Source organism: Protopterus annectens, chromosome 1.part1, assembly GCF_019279795.1.
Source record: "Protopterus annectens isolate FY-2018-M chromosome 1.part1, PAN1.0, whole genome shotgun sequence".
Classification (NCBI taxonomy): domain Eukaryota; kingdom Metazoa; phylum Chordata; order Ceratodontiformes; family Protopteridae; genus Protopterus; species Protopterus annectens.
This window is the reverse complement of record NC_056726.1, coordinates 1,207,670,218-1,207,685,738: the sequence shown is the minus strand read 5'-3', so window position 1 is coordinate 1,207,685,738 and position 15,521 is coordinate 1,207,670,218. Positions and strand designations below refer to the sequence as shown.

General features: G+C 50.0%; 1 protein-coding gene across 4 annotated transcripts in view; it reads right to left on the bottom strand.

The window, feature by feature from the left end:
• LOC122809252 (myosin-10-like) overlaps positions 1-15,521 on the bottom strand; it is a 3,714,157-nt gene that overhangs the window by 176,816 nt on the left and 3,521,820 nt on the right. For 3 of the 4 annotated variants that reach the window (XM_044080584.1, XM_044080606.1, XM_044080617.1), the window contains one exon: positions 12,112-12,135. The exons of the other annotated variant lie outside the window; for it this stretch is intronic. In XM_044080584.1, coding sequence (XP_043936519.1) covers positions 12,112-12,135 — 24 coding nt within the window. The remainder of the gene's footprint in view (positions 1-12,111; positions 12,136-15,521) is intronic. 4 annotated transcript variants of the gene reach the window in all.

Here is a 15,521-nt window from a genome sequence, read left to right as displayed (position 1 = left end):
AGATGCCGGGAGTACTTGCCATCAGTGGAACTGGATCAACCAAGCTGCGAGCTTGAGCTTTATCAGGTTCGGAAGTTGCAATCACACAGGATGCAAAATCAGATCCGGAATGAGATCTAAGATCCATGGGGGAACTACACTGTGAGACCACAGATATGGGAACCAGATCTGGTGAGGCCAGAATGGGGCTATGAGGATAATTCTGCTCCCCAACCGACATGCTTTCTGAATGAACTTCGTCATAAGAGGAAGGGGGGGGTAAGCATAGAGGAGACCGGGTGGCCAAGCATGAACCAGAGCGTCTCTGGGGCTCTCCCCTGGTGGAGGAAGTATCGCGAAAAACTCGCTGCACTTTGTGTTTGACGGAGAAGCGAAAAGATCGCAGCAAGGTAGACCCTATTTGAGGAAGATCTGTTTCGCAACTGATGGTTTAGAGAGAACACTCGTACAATGTGTGTATCACACGACTCAGTTTGTCCGCCAGAATGTTGGACCGACCCGGAATGTGCATTGCTACCACAAAGCGGTTGGTGGATATCGTCCACTCCCAAACTCTCATAGCCTCTCGACAAAGGGGATAAGATCTGGTTCCTCCCTGTTTGTTTATGTACCAGACTACTGCCATATTGTCTGTTTGAACCGCAATAGTCCCTAGAGGAAGAAGGCCGTGGAGAGCTTGCAACGCCAGAAGCACCGCCCTCATCTTTAGGACATTGATATGCAAAGCGGTCTCTAAGGGGGTCCACGTGCCTTGGACGGTTCTGCCCGAACAATGCCCTCCCCACCCGAGGCGAGAAGCATCCGTGGTCAACATGGCTTAGGGCGGGGGCATTACGAAGGGTCTCCCTTCTCCCAGCTCCCGTGAGCGAAGCCACCAGAGGAGGGAGTCCCTGCAAGCCCTGCTCAGGGGAATAGGGGTGTTCAACGGATGTAGCAACAGAGACCATTGGACTTGAAGGGTCCATTGCAGAATCCTCATTCGTACATGTGCGTGTAGACAAAGACTGATTGCCGCCGCCATAAACCCTAGTGCTCTCAGGACTAACCCTGATGAAGGAGCCAGGTTCTGAAGGAGGGCTAATACCTGACAAGACAAACTGTTCACCCTGTCCGGAGTTAGAAGGGCCCGAGAGAGGCGAGTGTCCAATTTGGCCCCTATAAATTCCAGAACCTGCACAGGATGAAAAAAGGACTTTTGAAGGTTTACCGAAATGCCCAAACTCTGGGCAAGAGTTAGAGCATAATCCCTGGCAACACACAGTTGATGCCTGCTGGAGGTGGTGAGGAGCCAGTCGTCCAGGTATGGAAAGACCTGAATGCCCTGGAGTCTCAGGTGAGCTGCAACCACTGCCATGACTTTGGTGAACACCCTGGGGGCTGAGGTGAGGCCGAACGGAAGAACCCTGAATTGATAATGACTGGCTTCCAGCCGGAAGCGGAGAAACCTCCTGGATCATCTGTCCATCAAAATGTGGTAGTACGCATCCTTGAGGTCTATGGAGCACATCCAGTCGTTCTCCCGAAGGAGGGGGAGAATTGATTGAAGAGTGACCATCCGGAATTTCTCTTTGGGAATGAACAGGTTCAGGGAAGAGAGATCTAGAATCGGTCTTAAGTCCACGGTCTTTTTTGGCACCAAAAAGAACCTGAAGTAATAGCCCAATCCGAACTGGTCTGGGGGGATGTGCTGGATGGCTCTTTTTTCTAGCAGCTTCGAAATTTCTGAAGCTGCCACCTCCCTTTGATCGGGTGGGACATCGGGGAGGCACTGGGATGGAATAACCTCTGGATATGATTCGGAGCACCCATCGATCTGTCGTGATGGACTCCCAATTTAGTAGGTGCTCCGACAAACGCCCCCCAACTGCCTCCAGAGAGGGACAGTCAGGTAAGCTCTCAGGGCTGTTGCGCGGGTCTGTCCGAGAACGGTTGTCTAGACCCGAAATTATGCGGATCCCCTCTGCCTATGGGCCGGCGTCCACCTTGTCCTCCTCTGCCTCTGAAGGACGAGGGGTCCGAAGCTGGGCGGGACTGCTGAGACTTCCGGAACCACATCTTCTTTTGTCCCCTCTGATTCCTCGAAAAGGATCGTTGGGGATTAGAGAAGCGGACTCCGATGGCAGACAGCGTCTTCCCATCCTTCTCGCTTAGGCCCAGCGTCTCGCGTACGGTCTTGCCAAAGAGCGAAAAACCGTCAAAGGGCACATTTGCGAAGGACACTTTAAAGGGTTCCGCGAAATCACAAAGGCAGAGCCAGGCGTGATGCTGCAAGACGACCCCGGCTCCGCTAGCTCTAGCAGCTCCCTCCGTAGCATGGGAGAGTAGCCGCATAGACATGTTCGAGATAGACTTCAGTGTGGCCATACACGTCGAGAAAGTCTTCTTATCCTCGACTGTCATGGACTCCGAGGGAGCTGCAGCGCATTCCTTTATTAGATCTCGCTGTAGCCTGATAATGTGTGCCATGTAGTTCAGCGCCCTTACAGAGAAGGTGGCTGAAAGCAAACATCCGCTTCCTAATGCGGTCCAACGCCCGAGATTTCTTATCCGGAGGGTGGACTGAGGAACTCTCCTGCGTGAGTTCCTTCTTCGTGGCAGCCGCCACCAACATGGCATCCACAGGTGAACCCTTAGAGCAGGCATGCCTATCCGAGGGAGGGCTAAGAATTTTGTCTGGCCACCTTGGAATTGCCTCCACGGTGTCGGGCTCCTTCCACGCCCTGGTAGTAATTAAGTCTACCAGGGGGTTGGCCGGAGGGGACATCCAGGAGGTAGACAGGCCTGCCTCAAACGCCTCTAGAAACATGGACTCGTCCGAGGAAGGTTTTTGGGCAGACCACCCCCCCCCTCTAATTCGCACAATTTCCATGATGTCTCCAAAGGAGACATCCTCAGGGGGTGACCTTGGGGAACCTTCCCCTTCATCCAAATCCGTGTCTGTTGTGAGGGACTCAGGGGAGTCCAGGTGCCTCCTTTTACACTTCCGTTTGCGAGGAACCTCCTCGGTGGGACTATCCGAGGAGGGCTCACCTACGGGGTCCTGTTCCTCTAAGGGAACTAACTGGAGGGTTTGAGCAGGTTGTCCCAGTGGTCGGATGATGGAGGACAGACCCAAATGCATAGAGGGGGGGGGCGGGAGGATCCGACTCCCGGACCGGGGATCTGAAAGACCTCGACAGAACCCTCTCCCACTACCTCAAAAGCCGAGGGTGAGCCGCTCTCCCCAGGCTCCGAAAGCAGTCTCCTCGGCTCCGAAGCAGGGATCGGTGTCAGAGCCGAAGCGGTTGGATCCGAGAAGGAAGTGTGCTCCGACCTGAAGGGTGTCGAAGACACACCAACCCCTACGGATCCGACGCTCGGCTCTCGGCCCCAAGAGCTAGGATCAGACACGCTCGAGGGTACAGTCGGCGTCGAAGCCACCGGAGCTATCGGCGCAGACAAATCCCCGGCTCCGAAAGGGGCTAGATCCGATGACTCCAAAACATGAAAACGGGTTGGAGAAGGAGTGATCGGAGCAAAAAGGGGGACTGCACTCCCCCCCGAGGGGTGAGGGGGCAGGAGCACCCCCATCTGCATCTGAGTCTGCAGAAATCGACGCATCATCCGATCCATGTCTGAGTCGGTTAGGCTTCTCGTAGACCTAGAAGATGTCGTCGAGGCGGGCTGGGAGGGCTGCCTTGACGACCTCGAGAGAGACCGGTACTCCTCCTCCGGCGAGAAACAAGGCGAATGGAGCCGAGAGGGAGAGGATCCGGAGGCCCTCTTGGAGGGACTAGAGACTTTAGATGGCGGGGCTGAGGGATGAGTCTCAGCCTGCCTTTTATGACTCTTGTGCTTCTCCTTATCTTTTTCCTTATGCCTCTTCTCTCTTGAAGAGGCAGAAGAGTCCCCTGAACTCTGCACAGCAGACAGAGGGAGGTTGAGTCCCAGGCAGAGTCAGGGGACCTAAACGTATGGGGGCTGTGGTAGCAGCCTGTGCCTTAGAGGGAGAGGAAGAAGAAGTGTCCTGCGGTAACAAGCCCGCCAGGATCAACTTGTTCTTCCTATCCCTGATGGCCCGGGGGTTAAACGCTGCACATATCTGGCAGCTAGTGGATAAGTAGGCCACCCCCAGACACAAAACACACTGAGTATGGCCATCAGCCAGGGAAAGCTTATGGCCACACTCAGTGCACTTAGAAAAGACGGCTTTGGGCCCTTCAGCCATCACACTAACACACCCAGACACTAAGGGGAGGGACAAAAAAAACGACTATAAACTAAAAATACCACAAAAAAATAAAACTAAGACTATAATTCGACAAATAGGGACTAAACCACTCACACACTAACAAAAAAATTAAACTTTTTGTCTAACTTTTAACAAGATTCACTGAAAAGATCTCACCCAGCCTAAGGAGCTCTTCACTAGTAGCTTCTTTCAGTCGTGGCAAACTCGATCTGGGGAAAGGCAGCATGTAGTGGGGGGTTATGGGTAAAGGGGAGGAGCTAGGAGCTCTGATCTTTTAGCTAGTAAAGCTACCGACTCGGATCCGAGGTCGGATCCGATACCCACAGGTTGCAGAGCAAATGAACTACTTCAGACTGATTGTTTCAGCTTTTCTTTAAATTATAGAACAGAGAACTCAAATACTAAAATATACTATTGAAAATACTGTTCCATCAATTTCTCAATACTGCCCATAACATGAGATCTTAAGCTGACCTGTGACACTTTAGCATGTTAATTCATGAGATCTTAATATTGTGCAGTGGTGTTGGTACTTTACTACTAATGCATTAGAATTAGAAGTTATGTACTTACCATAACGTTCCATCTGAGTAGGTGGATTCATTTGTCTGCAACCTGTGGGTATGGATCCGATATCGGATCCGAACCGGCATGGTTTATAAAGCTATGGATCCGAGCTCCTAGCTCCCCCCTCACCCATAATGCCCTGCTCTCCCTACATGACCTCAGATCGAGTTTGCCCTGCACCAACTACCCTAACTAAAGGGTAACACACCCTATGCAGGAAACTGACAAGGCCAGGGGGATAGGAGGGCGGGATGGTTGCAGACAAATGAATCCACCTACTCAGATGGAACGTTATGGTAAGTACATAACTTCTAAATCTGAAGTAGGAGAATTCATTTGTCAGCAACCTGTGGGACAGAGTCCCCAGCTACCTGAATCTTGGGTGGCCATCATGGAAGGATATTCCGGAGCACCGCGGAGCCAAAGGATGCTCTACCTCTAGACGTGACGTCCAGCTTGTAATGAGTAATAAAGGTATGAGATGAAGCCCAAGTGGCTGCTGAACAAATGTCATCCAGAGGAACCCTAGACTTAAAGGCCGCTGAAGTAGAGACAGACCGGGTCGAATGAGCATGGACTCCCTCCGGTGCGGGCCTCCCAGAGGCTTGGTACGCGAACAGAATACACTGAGAAATCCAGCGTGACAAAGAAACTTTGGAAATTGTTTTTCCCAGATTGAATTTGGCAAAAGAAATGAACAACTGGTCTGATTGCCTATGACCAGCTGTCCTATGAAGGTAAAAACGAAGCTGCCTGTGAACATCCAAGGAATACAGCTTGTATTCGCCTTTGTTTTGATACTTAGGGAAGAAAACAGGGAGGTTGATGGACTGATTAATGTTAGCTTCTGAAGCTACTTTAGGAAGAAAGGAGGGATTGATCCTGAGGCACACCCGGTCCGGATGAAAGATCAAATAAGGCGGTTTCATGGACAGGGCCTGAAGCTCAGAAACTCTCTTAGCCGAAGTAATGGCTACCAAAAAAGCAGTCTTAAAGGACAATAATTTAAGATCGACTGTGGCCGCAGGTTCGAAGGGAGGAGCAGTCAAGGCCTGAAGTACCAAGGAAAGATCCCACGGGGGAACCGTTTCTTTGACAGGGGGTCTGATCAAAAAGGTGCCTTTTAAGAAGGTTTTGCATAACTTAGCTGACATAAGAGACCCTGATTCATGACCAACATGGTAATGAGATATGGCCGCCAGCTTAACTTTGACCATGGAACTACTGGCGCCATCATTAAAGAGAGTAGTAAGGAAGTCTAGAACCAAAGGAAGGGGAGCCGTGAAAGGATCTAGGCCTTGCCGCTCTGCCCAAATGGAGAAACGCTTCCATTTACTGCGGTAAATTTTTCTGGTAGAGGGCTTGTGGGCCGCCACCAGAATGGCCTTAACTGGGGACAAGATACCGGGAGTCCTGATTAGGAGTGGAACTGGAGCAGCCAAGCAGTCAACTTCAGGTTGTCCAGGTTCGGAGTTGGTAGGTTCGATGGGTGTGATATCAGATCCGGAATGGGATCTAGAATCCATGGTGGATTCACTGAATGAGACCTTAGGTAAGGGAACCAGATCTGTCGAGGCCAGAACAGGGCAATGAGGATCATTCTGCACTCCAACCGAGAGGCTTTCTGAATTACTTGAAGCATCAGAGGTACAGGTGGGTATGCGTAAAGAAGACCGGGAGGCCAAGCATGCACCAGAGCATCTCTTGGAGAATCCCCTGGAGGGGGGATTAGAGCGAAAAAACTGTCGCACTTGGCGTTTAAGGGAGAAGCAAAGAGATCGCAACAGGGAGTCCCCCACTGTGCGAAGATACGTTTCGCTACTTGAGAATTGAGAGACCATTCGTACGGGGAGAGAATGGTGCGACTGAGCTTGTCTGCTAGGATGTTGGTCCGACCCGGAATATGCGTTGCGACGAGAAAGCGGTTGGTGGAGATCGCCCATTCCCACACACTCATGGCTTCTCGACATAAAGGGTAAGACCTGGTTCCCCCCTGTTTGTTGATGTACCAGACCACCGACATGTTGTCTGATTGAATCGCAATCGTTCCCAGGGGAAGGAGGGCTTGAAGTGCTTGTAACGCCAAGAGCACCACCCTCATTTCCAGAACATTGATATGAAGGGAGGTCTCTGAATTGCTTCACGTGCCTTGGACTGTCCGGCCCGCAAAATGCCCCCCCACCCAAGGCGGGAAGCGTCCGTGGTCACTGTGGCGAGAGGGGGAGATGCACAAAAGGGGCGGCCCTTGTGGAGGTCCGGGGAATGGAGCCACCACAAGAGAGACTGCCTGCAAGCCTTGCTGATTGCAATGGGATGATACAGGGGGAGAGAAATGACCATTGCACCTGAAGTGTCCACTGAAGTACCCGCATGTTCAAGCGGGCAAGCGGAAGAAGAGTAATCGCTGCCGCCATAGACCCTAGCGCCCTCAGGATCAACTCCGCAGGTGTTGAGCTGGAGTGAAGGATGGCCCGCACCTGGAGTCGTAGATTTCGAACTCTGTCGGTTGTGAGAAAGGCTCTTAAATTTCTCGTGTCTAACCTGGCTCCTATAAAATCTATTATCTGAGTAGGGACCAGGTTGGACTTCTCTATGTTTACCGTGATGCCTAGCCAGGGAGCTAGACGAAGAAAGGAGTCTCTTGCTAAAGAAAGTAGATGCCTTGTTGGGGCGGTGAGAAGCCAGTCGTCTAGGTACGGAAAGACCTGCACCCCCTGAAGCCTCAGGTGGGCCGCAACCACTGCTAATACTTTGGTGAACACCCTGGGGGCTGTGGTGAGACCAAAGGGAAGGACCCTGAACTGGTAGTGACTGGCTCCCAGCCGGAAGCAAAGAAACCTTCTGGATCGTCTGTCCATCAGAATGTGGTAGTACGCATCCTTGAGGTCTATAGAGCACATCCAGTGATTCTCCCCTAGAAGGGGGAGGATGGATTGCAAAGTGACCATCCGGAACTTCTCTTTGGGAACTGCCAGGTTCAATAGGGACAGGTCAAGTATGGGTCTTAGGTCCCCCGTCTTTTTTGGCACTAAAAAGAACCTGGAGTAGAACCCTGATCCGATCTGGTCTGGGGGGACAGGCTGGATGGCTCTTTTTCTCAGCAGATGGCCAATTTCTGCTGAAGCGGCCTCCCACTGATCGGGTGGAACATCGGGGAGGGTTTTTAACTTTGGGACGTGAAGAAAGGGGATCTTGAAACCTCTGGATATAATCTGGAGTACCCAGCGGTCCGATGTAATGGACTCCCATGCCGCTAGGTGCTCCGAGAAACGTCCCCCAACTGCCTCCAGAGAGGAGCAGTCGGGCAACCCCTCAGGGTTGCTGCGTGGGCCGTTCAGAGAAAGGTTCCCTGGACCCAAAGTTCCTGGGAGCCCCTCTGCCTCTAGGGCGGCGTCCTCCCTGTCCTCCTCTGCCGCGGAAGGACTGGTTGTCCGGAACGGGTTGGGAGTGCTGCGACTTCCGGAACCACATCTTCTTCTGGCCCTTTTGGTTCCTAGAGTAGGACCTCTGGGGCACAGAGAAGCGGACTCCGACGGCAGACAGTGTCTTCCCGTCCTTCTCGCTCTGAACCAAGGTGTTGCGAACCGTCTTGCCAAAAAAGGCAGAACCATCAAAGGGGGCGTTCGCGAATGACGCCTTGAAGGGCTACGTAAAATCGCAGTGGCGGAGCCAGGCCTGCCGTCGTGTGACTAGGCCCGCTCCTGCAGCTCTAGCGGCTCCCTCGGTAGCGTGGGAAAGTAACTGCATAGAGGTGTTGGTCACAGAACGAAGAGTGGCCATACGTGTGGAGTGCATAAGTTTGTCCTCCTCCGACATGGACTCTGGGGGGGAAGCAGCGTATTCCTTGATAAGATCGCGCTGCATCCTAATGACATGTGCCAAATAGTCGAGCGCCCTCACTGAGAAGGTCGCTAAACTAAACATTCGCTTCCCCAAACGGTCCATCATCCGAGACTCCTTGCTCGGGGGATGGACTGAGGGACTCTCCTGGGCGAGTTCCCTCTTAGTGGCTGCTGCCAACAACATGGCATCTACCGGGGGTCCCTTGCTCCAGTGGGCACAGTCAGCAGGGGGGCTAAGGATCCTATCGGGCCTCTTGGGGATTGGCTCCACGGTGTCCGGTTCCTTCCACGCCCTGGTGGTAATAAGGTCCACCAGGGGGTCGGCAGGAGGGGACACCCAAGAGGTAGACGGGCCCGCTTCAAATGCCTCCAAGAACACGGACTCGTCCGAGGAAGACTTTGGGGCAGACCACCCACTTCTGATCCGTAACATTTCCATGATGTCTCCAAAGGAGACATCCTCAGGGGGTGATCTTGGGGAGCCTTCCCCTTCCTCCAAGTCAGTGTCTTCAGTTAAAGACTCGGGGGAGTCTATGTGCCTCCTCTTACACGTATGCTTGCGAGGTGCTTCCTCGGGGGGGGCTGTCCGAGGAGCCCTCACCAGCAATGTCCAGATCCAAGGGGACTGCTTGGGGCAATGAAGCGGGCTGTCCCAGTGGCCGGGTGATGGAAGCCTGGCCCAGAGCAGATGGAGTGCGGGACGGTGCCGAAGCAAGGGCCGGGGGTCCGGATGCCCTCAACAGAGCCCTCTCCACTACATCAAAAGCCGAGGGGGAGCCAGCCTCGACAATAGGATCCGAAAGTCGGCTCCCCCTCGGATCCGATGAGTGGATCGGAGCCGGTGCCGAGCCCCTCGGATCCGAGGGAACAGTGCGCTCCGACAGGGACAGCGCCGAAGGCACACTGAGTCCCTTGGATCCGAAGCTCGGGCCAAGGCTCCGAGAGGTCGGATCCGACAAACTCGAGGGCAGGGTCGGATCCGAAGTACCCAGTACTGTCGGCGCCGACCCACCCCCGGCTCCGAGGCTGCCCGGCTCTGAGCACTCCGAACCCGGGTAGTGGGTCGGAGAAGGAGCTATGGGCTTGAAAAATGGGGTCGAGCTCCCCCCCAGGGGGGGGGGGGCAGGAGCACTCCCATCTGCATCTGGGCCTGGATGAACCTTCGCATCATCCGGTCCAGATCAGCATCGGAGAGGCTGTAGGTAGACCTCGACGAGGCTACCGAGGCAGGCCTTGAGTGCCGCCTCGATAGCCTCGAAGGAGGTCGGGTCTCCTCATCCTCAGGCTCCGGTGAAAAACAAGGAGACCGGAGCTGAGGAGGAGGAGAGCCAGCAGCCAGAGAGGCCGGAGGAGAAGCCCGCTTAGCCGGCGGGGCCGAGACGGAGGACTCGGCCCGCCGCTTGTGGTGCTTCTCTCTCCGGTCCTTCTTCTTGGCTTCCCTCTCCTCCGAACCCTTAGAGGGAGTTTGAATCCCGGGAGGAGGAGGGGGAGCAGGCAAGGCAGGAACTGCCGGAGCAGTAACCACCAATGGGTTGGGGGCCGAAGCCGAGTCCGGAGGCAAGAGTCCCGCCAAGACCAGCTTCGACCTCCGCTCCTTCAATGCCCTGGGGTTGAACCCTGCACAGATTGAACACCCAGAGGTGAGGTGTTCAACCCCAAGGCATCGAACGCACCGAGTGTGGCCATCAGCAGGGGATAGCTTATGGCCACACTCGGAGCATTTTGAAAAGATTGCCTTTGGGGCCTCAGACATACTTTTTTTTTTTGTTTTTAAAAAGTAAAGCAAAGTAACTAAACTAAACACTCACACAGAAGGCCCCAAAGAAATACACGCACACACAAGCTACGTACCAGCGAGGGGAGGGTACTACAAAAATAACTAATTTAACTAAAAATTAGACTAACAGAGGGAAAACCTAATACTTTCACACAAATTAACAATTTTCTGACAGAAAACCCCTTTTAAAACACCAAAAATGCACTTAGCTAATAGAAGCTCAAAATCCAGCTGTCACCATGAACGCGGCAAACTAGATCTGAGGTCATGTAGGGAGAGCAAGGCATTATGGGTGAGGAGCTAGGAGCTCGGATCCATAGCTGGATAAACCATGCCGGTTCGGATCCGATATCGGATCCATACCCACAGGTTGCTGACAAATGAATTCTCCTACTTCAGATCTGGTATTACTTGGTCTTCATAAAAAGGAATGTTAACAATATCCCCAAGCTGCTGAAAAGTTATGACTGCTTCTCCAGTGGGGCAATCTCTCCTGTGCACCCCAAGTGAGGGTTGTACAACCTCACTTCACTATTAAACTAACAGGTTGTATAACCTCAGAGAATGAAAGGTGCTTGCCCCACAAAAAAATGAATTAATTAATCAGAGGTTGTGCAGTATCAAAATATATTATCACCACAGCTCTAGGGGTGCAGCCCCCAAATAGGGGAACACAAGTAAATCTGCTTAACTGCAGTGACACATACAGTGTTTCAAATACTGCTTGCTATTCTTTCAAATATACAGTTTCCTTTTTATGTTTTACCTCTGTTTTATATTTCAGCACTAAATTGAGTATCAATTCCTGCTGCAATGCAAATAATTCATGGTGTTAATTATGAAGAAATTTTCCTGTTAACAAGAACTCAGTCTTAGTTCTAATGTCACCTTGAATTAAATTACATTAATTTGGGAAAGCAAATCACAAGGAAAGTTATTCAAATGAAACTACTTAGTGAAACCATTTTAGCTTCCTAACTTAAGATGTTACAGTGCATATAATTTCATTTTATGGTAAGACATCTAAATCCTGATGGGAATGACATTTTTTAAAGAAATATTTAAATATCTGTTAGCACATTAATTATAAATCTTACTCAATGTTCATGAAGGAAACAAGACTCAAGATTCTTGCAGTCTTCGACTCCGGATTTTCAGATACAGTCATCACTTAAGAATTTAAACTTATGGACCTAAAAGAAGTCTACTTATTGCAGGTTCTTTGTCATTCCAAACCTTACTCCTTCACATAACATTAACTTATTTAATTTTATTTTCTAAAGTTAGCTTAAATGCTCCTAACATAATGAATTCTTATGCTCACTTTAGGAATGCATTGAGAAAGAAGCACCATAGATAAAGCATATCTAAGACTGCAGCATACTCCTCCTTCAAATTCCAGTAAAATGCCTGGAAGCTATTTGACTACGTCAGCCTGTAGCACTGGTACTGTAAAGTCCTACCAGAGGATCTGTCATAACAAAACATGTTTCTCACTGCAAAACAACCAAGCATAGCTCTAAGATGTGGTTCTAAGTATGACTGTGGAGTAGAAAGAGGAAAAAACATGCAAGCCTTAATCAAATAAAGCAGTCTGTGTTAAGGCATCACATGCACACACTGCCACAAAGGGCACACAGCATTTCTTCTGCTATGCAAAGTGAACAAGCAAAATAATTAAGTATTACACCTACTTTCCAGAGAGACGTTCTAACTTGCTGTTTGAATGAAAGAAAAAGAGAGGTATCAGTAAAACAGAATATGGTCAAATGGAAAAATGAAGAAAAAGGAAGGAAGATGACAGAAAATTTAAGTAGTAACTGCCAACAGATTAGATTGCAAATTCTGTTATCAAGTACACTTTACAGACGTTGGGGTCAGTCAACAGAAAAAAGAAGTTATGTCTTACCATAACAATCCATCTGAGTTGTTGATCTTCTTCCAGTCATCACTGATGGGTTCGGTTCCGAGCCCCCGGAACCGAGTCAGCCTTATACCAAGCTTGCGTGCACCAAAAACTCGCAAGCTAAGCTGCTACCCACAATGCCCTTTGCTCAGTTACCTCAGACCGAGTTTGCATGCAACAGATAGAGAAAGAAAAAAACAGAGGCCATCTCTGCAAAGAAACCCTAATACACCACGAAGACCCAGAAGATCCACCAGGAACCTTAGGAGGGGGTCGGTGGGAGGGTGTGATGACTGCAAGAAGATCAGCAACTCTGATGGAATGTTATGGTAAGGCATAACTTCTTTATCTGAAGTTGTTAATCTTCTTCCTATTCATCACTGAAGGGACAGAGTCCCCAGCTACTTGGAGAACCTGGGTGGCCCTTATGGAAGAACATTCCTGAGAACCATTGAGCCAAAGGCCACTCTTCCCCTGGAGATCAGATCCAACTTGTAATGCTTGATAAAAGTGTGGGGCTTAGCCCAAATGGCAGCTGCACAAATGTCAACCATAGAGGCCCTAGAGTGGAAGGCAACAGATGCTGCAATAGCCCTAGTTGAATGAGCTTTGATTTGGCCTGACTTAGATCCCTCCGTAAGTGAATATATGAAGGAAATGCAATCCCTGAGCCATTTAGACAAAGTAACTTTTGATACTGCACCTCCCATTCTAGGGCCTGCAAAGGAAACGTAAAGCTGGTCTGACTTGCGGAATGATTTGGTTCTGTCTAGATAAAAGTATAATTGCCTATGAACATCCAAAGAATGTAGGTAGTATTCTCCCTTGTTCGAGTAATTTGGGAAAAACACAGGGAGCTCAATGGACTGGTTAATGGAAAAGTCAGAAACCACTTTGGGGAGGAAGGATGGGTTAGTTCGAAGTGATGCTCTGTCCTTATGAAAGATCAGATAAGGGCTCTTGATACATAACGATTCCGAAATTCTTCTTGCTGAAGTTATTGCCACCAGGAATAAGGATTTCCAAGATAAGAATTTTAGGTCACAGGTGGCAGCCGGCTCAAACGGGGGCAGAGAAAGAGCCTGCAGAACCCAGGACAAATTCCATGCCTCCACTGGCTGTCTAATGGGAAGCCTGCTATGAAAAATACCCTTGAGAAAGGGTCTTGCAAAGACGAGAGGAGATGAGTGGTACTCCTTCAGACCTGTTATGGAAGTTGGAAATAGCTGCTAGATGGACTTGGATAGTAGAAGCCGAGGCACCTTTGTCGAACAGCTCAGCCAAGTAATGAAGAATAGTGACCACGGGGGCTGCGAACGGATCTAGCTCCTGATTACATGACCAAATAGAGAATCTTTTCCATTTATCCTTGTAAAGTTTTCTGGTGGATGGTTTATGAGAAGCCAAAATAATATCCCGAACAGGTGAAGAAAGGGTTTCTTGCCTGGCAACTAACGGAAGTGGATAAACCAAGCTGTCAGCTTGAGGGTGGACAGATTCGTAGGAGTCAGCCCTTGTGGGTTAGAAATTAGTTCCTGACGAGTGTCTAAGGTCCAAGAAGGTCATAACAGATGAGGTCGGAGGAAGGGAAACCACACTTGACGAGACAAAAATGGAGCAATGAGGATCACTTTGCTTCTCAACCGAATCGCCTTCCACAGAAAGAGGGGAATCAGAGGAATCGGAGGGTAAGCATAAAGGAGACCCGTGGACCAATCGTGGACTACAGCATCTCTCGGTGACTCCCCGAGAGGGGGAAAGAGAGCAAAGTAGCTGCTGCATTTTGCATTTGCAAGGGAGGCGAAAAGGTCACAGCATGGCTGGCCCCAGTGACTGAAAATTTCTGTCGCCACACTAAGGTTGAGAGACCACTCGTGCGGATGAAGTATGCATCTGCTCAGTCTGTCCGCAATCACGTTGGAGCTCCCCGGGATGTATGTTGCGATCAGGAAGCGGTTGGAAGCTAACGCCCACTGCCAAATTCTCATGGCTTCGCGACAAAGGGGGTAAGATTTGGTTCCTCCCTGTTTGTTTATGTACCAGACCATGGACATGTTCTCTGACTGGACAGCAATTGCTCCGGACAGAAGAAGTGGATGAAAAGCTTGCAACACCAACAGCACTGCCCTTAACTCCAGGACATTGATATGCAAATATCCAACTACCTCAATAACAGGCAGCAATCCACCAAATGGCAGCACTCCTCCTCCCCTTTCACTTCCACTAATACCGGAGTTCCCCAGGGTTCAATACTGGGTCCTCTCCTCTTCATCATATTTGTCAACAACTTTCATCAAACCCTAACCCATAGTTCTGTCATTCAATATGCAGATGACTCTACAATAATCTGCTCTGCAAAATCCCTCACCGAATTACAGCATCTCACCCAAGAAGCTTTCAACTCTACTGAGTACTGGATGTCCCAGAATCACCTTGCCCTCAACCCCAATAAAACAAAACTCCTTTTATTTACCCCCACAAAATCCAGGCCCATTGACAAATCTCTATTCATTGTTATTTCCCAAAACAACACTGTCATACAAACAGTCCCTAGTACAAAACTGCTAGGTGTCACCACTGATGATAATCTAACTTTCAACCTTTACATCCAAAGTAACATCAAAAAGACACATCAAAAGCTTGGTGCCCTATACAGACACAATTACTACCTCAGTACCTCTGCTAAAAAGGCCCTAGCCTCATCATTTCTACTCCCAACTCTGCTATATGGTGCCCCCATCCTTACCAACCTACAATCCTCCCTAAAAAGTAAGCTTGACTCTTGCTATAACAAAACTGCAAAACTTGCTACTAATGCAAAACACTCCACCCACCACTGCTCCTCACTGCATAAACTAAACTGGTTAGAATCTCCCCACCACCTCTCTTACATACAAATAACCACAGCTCACAAGTTAATCTACCAACCTGAAAGCTGCCCCTCCATCTCCGCCATACTGACCTTATACCACCCCAATCATCAGCTCAGATCAGAAAACAAAATGCTGCTGTCCATAAATAAACCCAAACTCTCTACTGGCCAAATGCTTTATTCCTATGCTGACTCCAAGCTATGGAATAATCTTCCCCCATCTCTAAGAACTATCAGTAATCCTGCATCCTTTAAAAAATCCCTACAAGTACATTTTCTCTGTCATTGGCTATGCTCCTGTACCCCACCATTACATTAAAACAGTG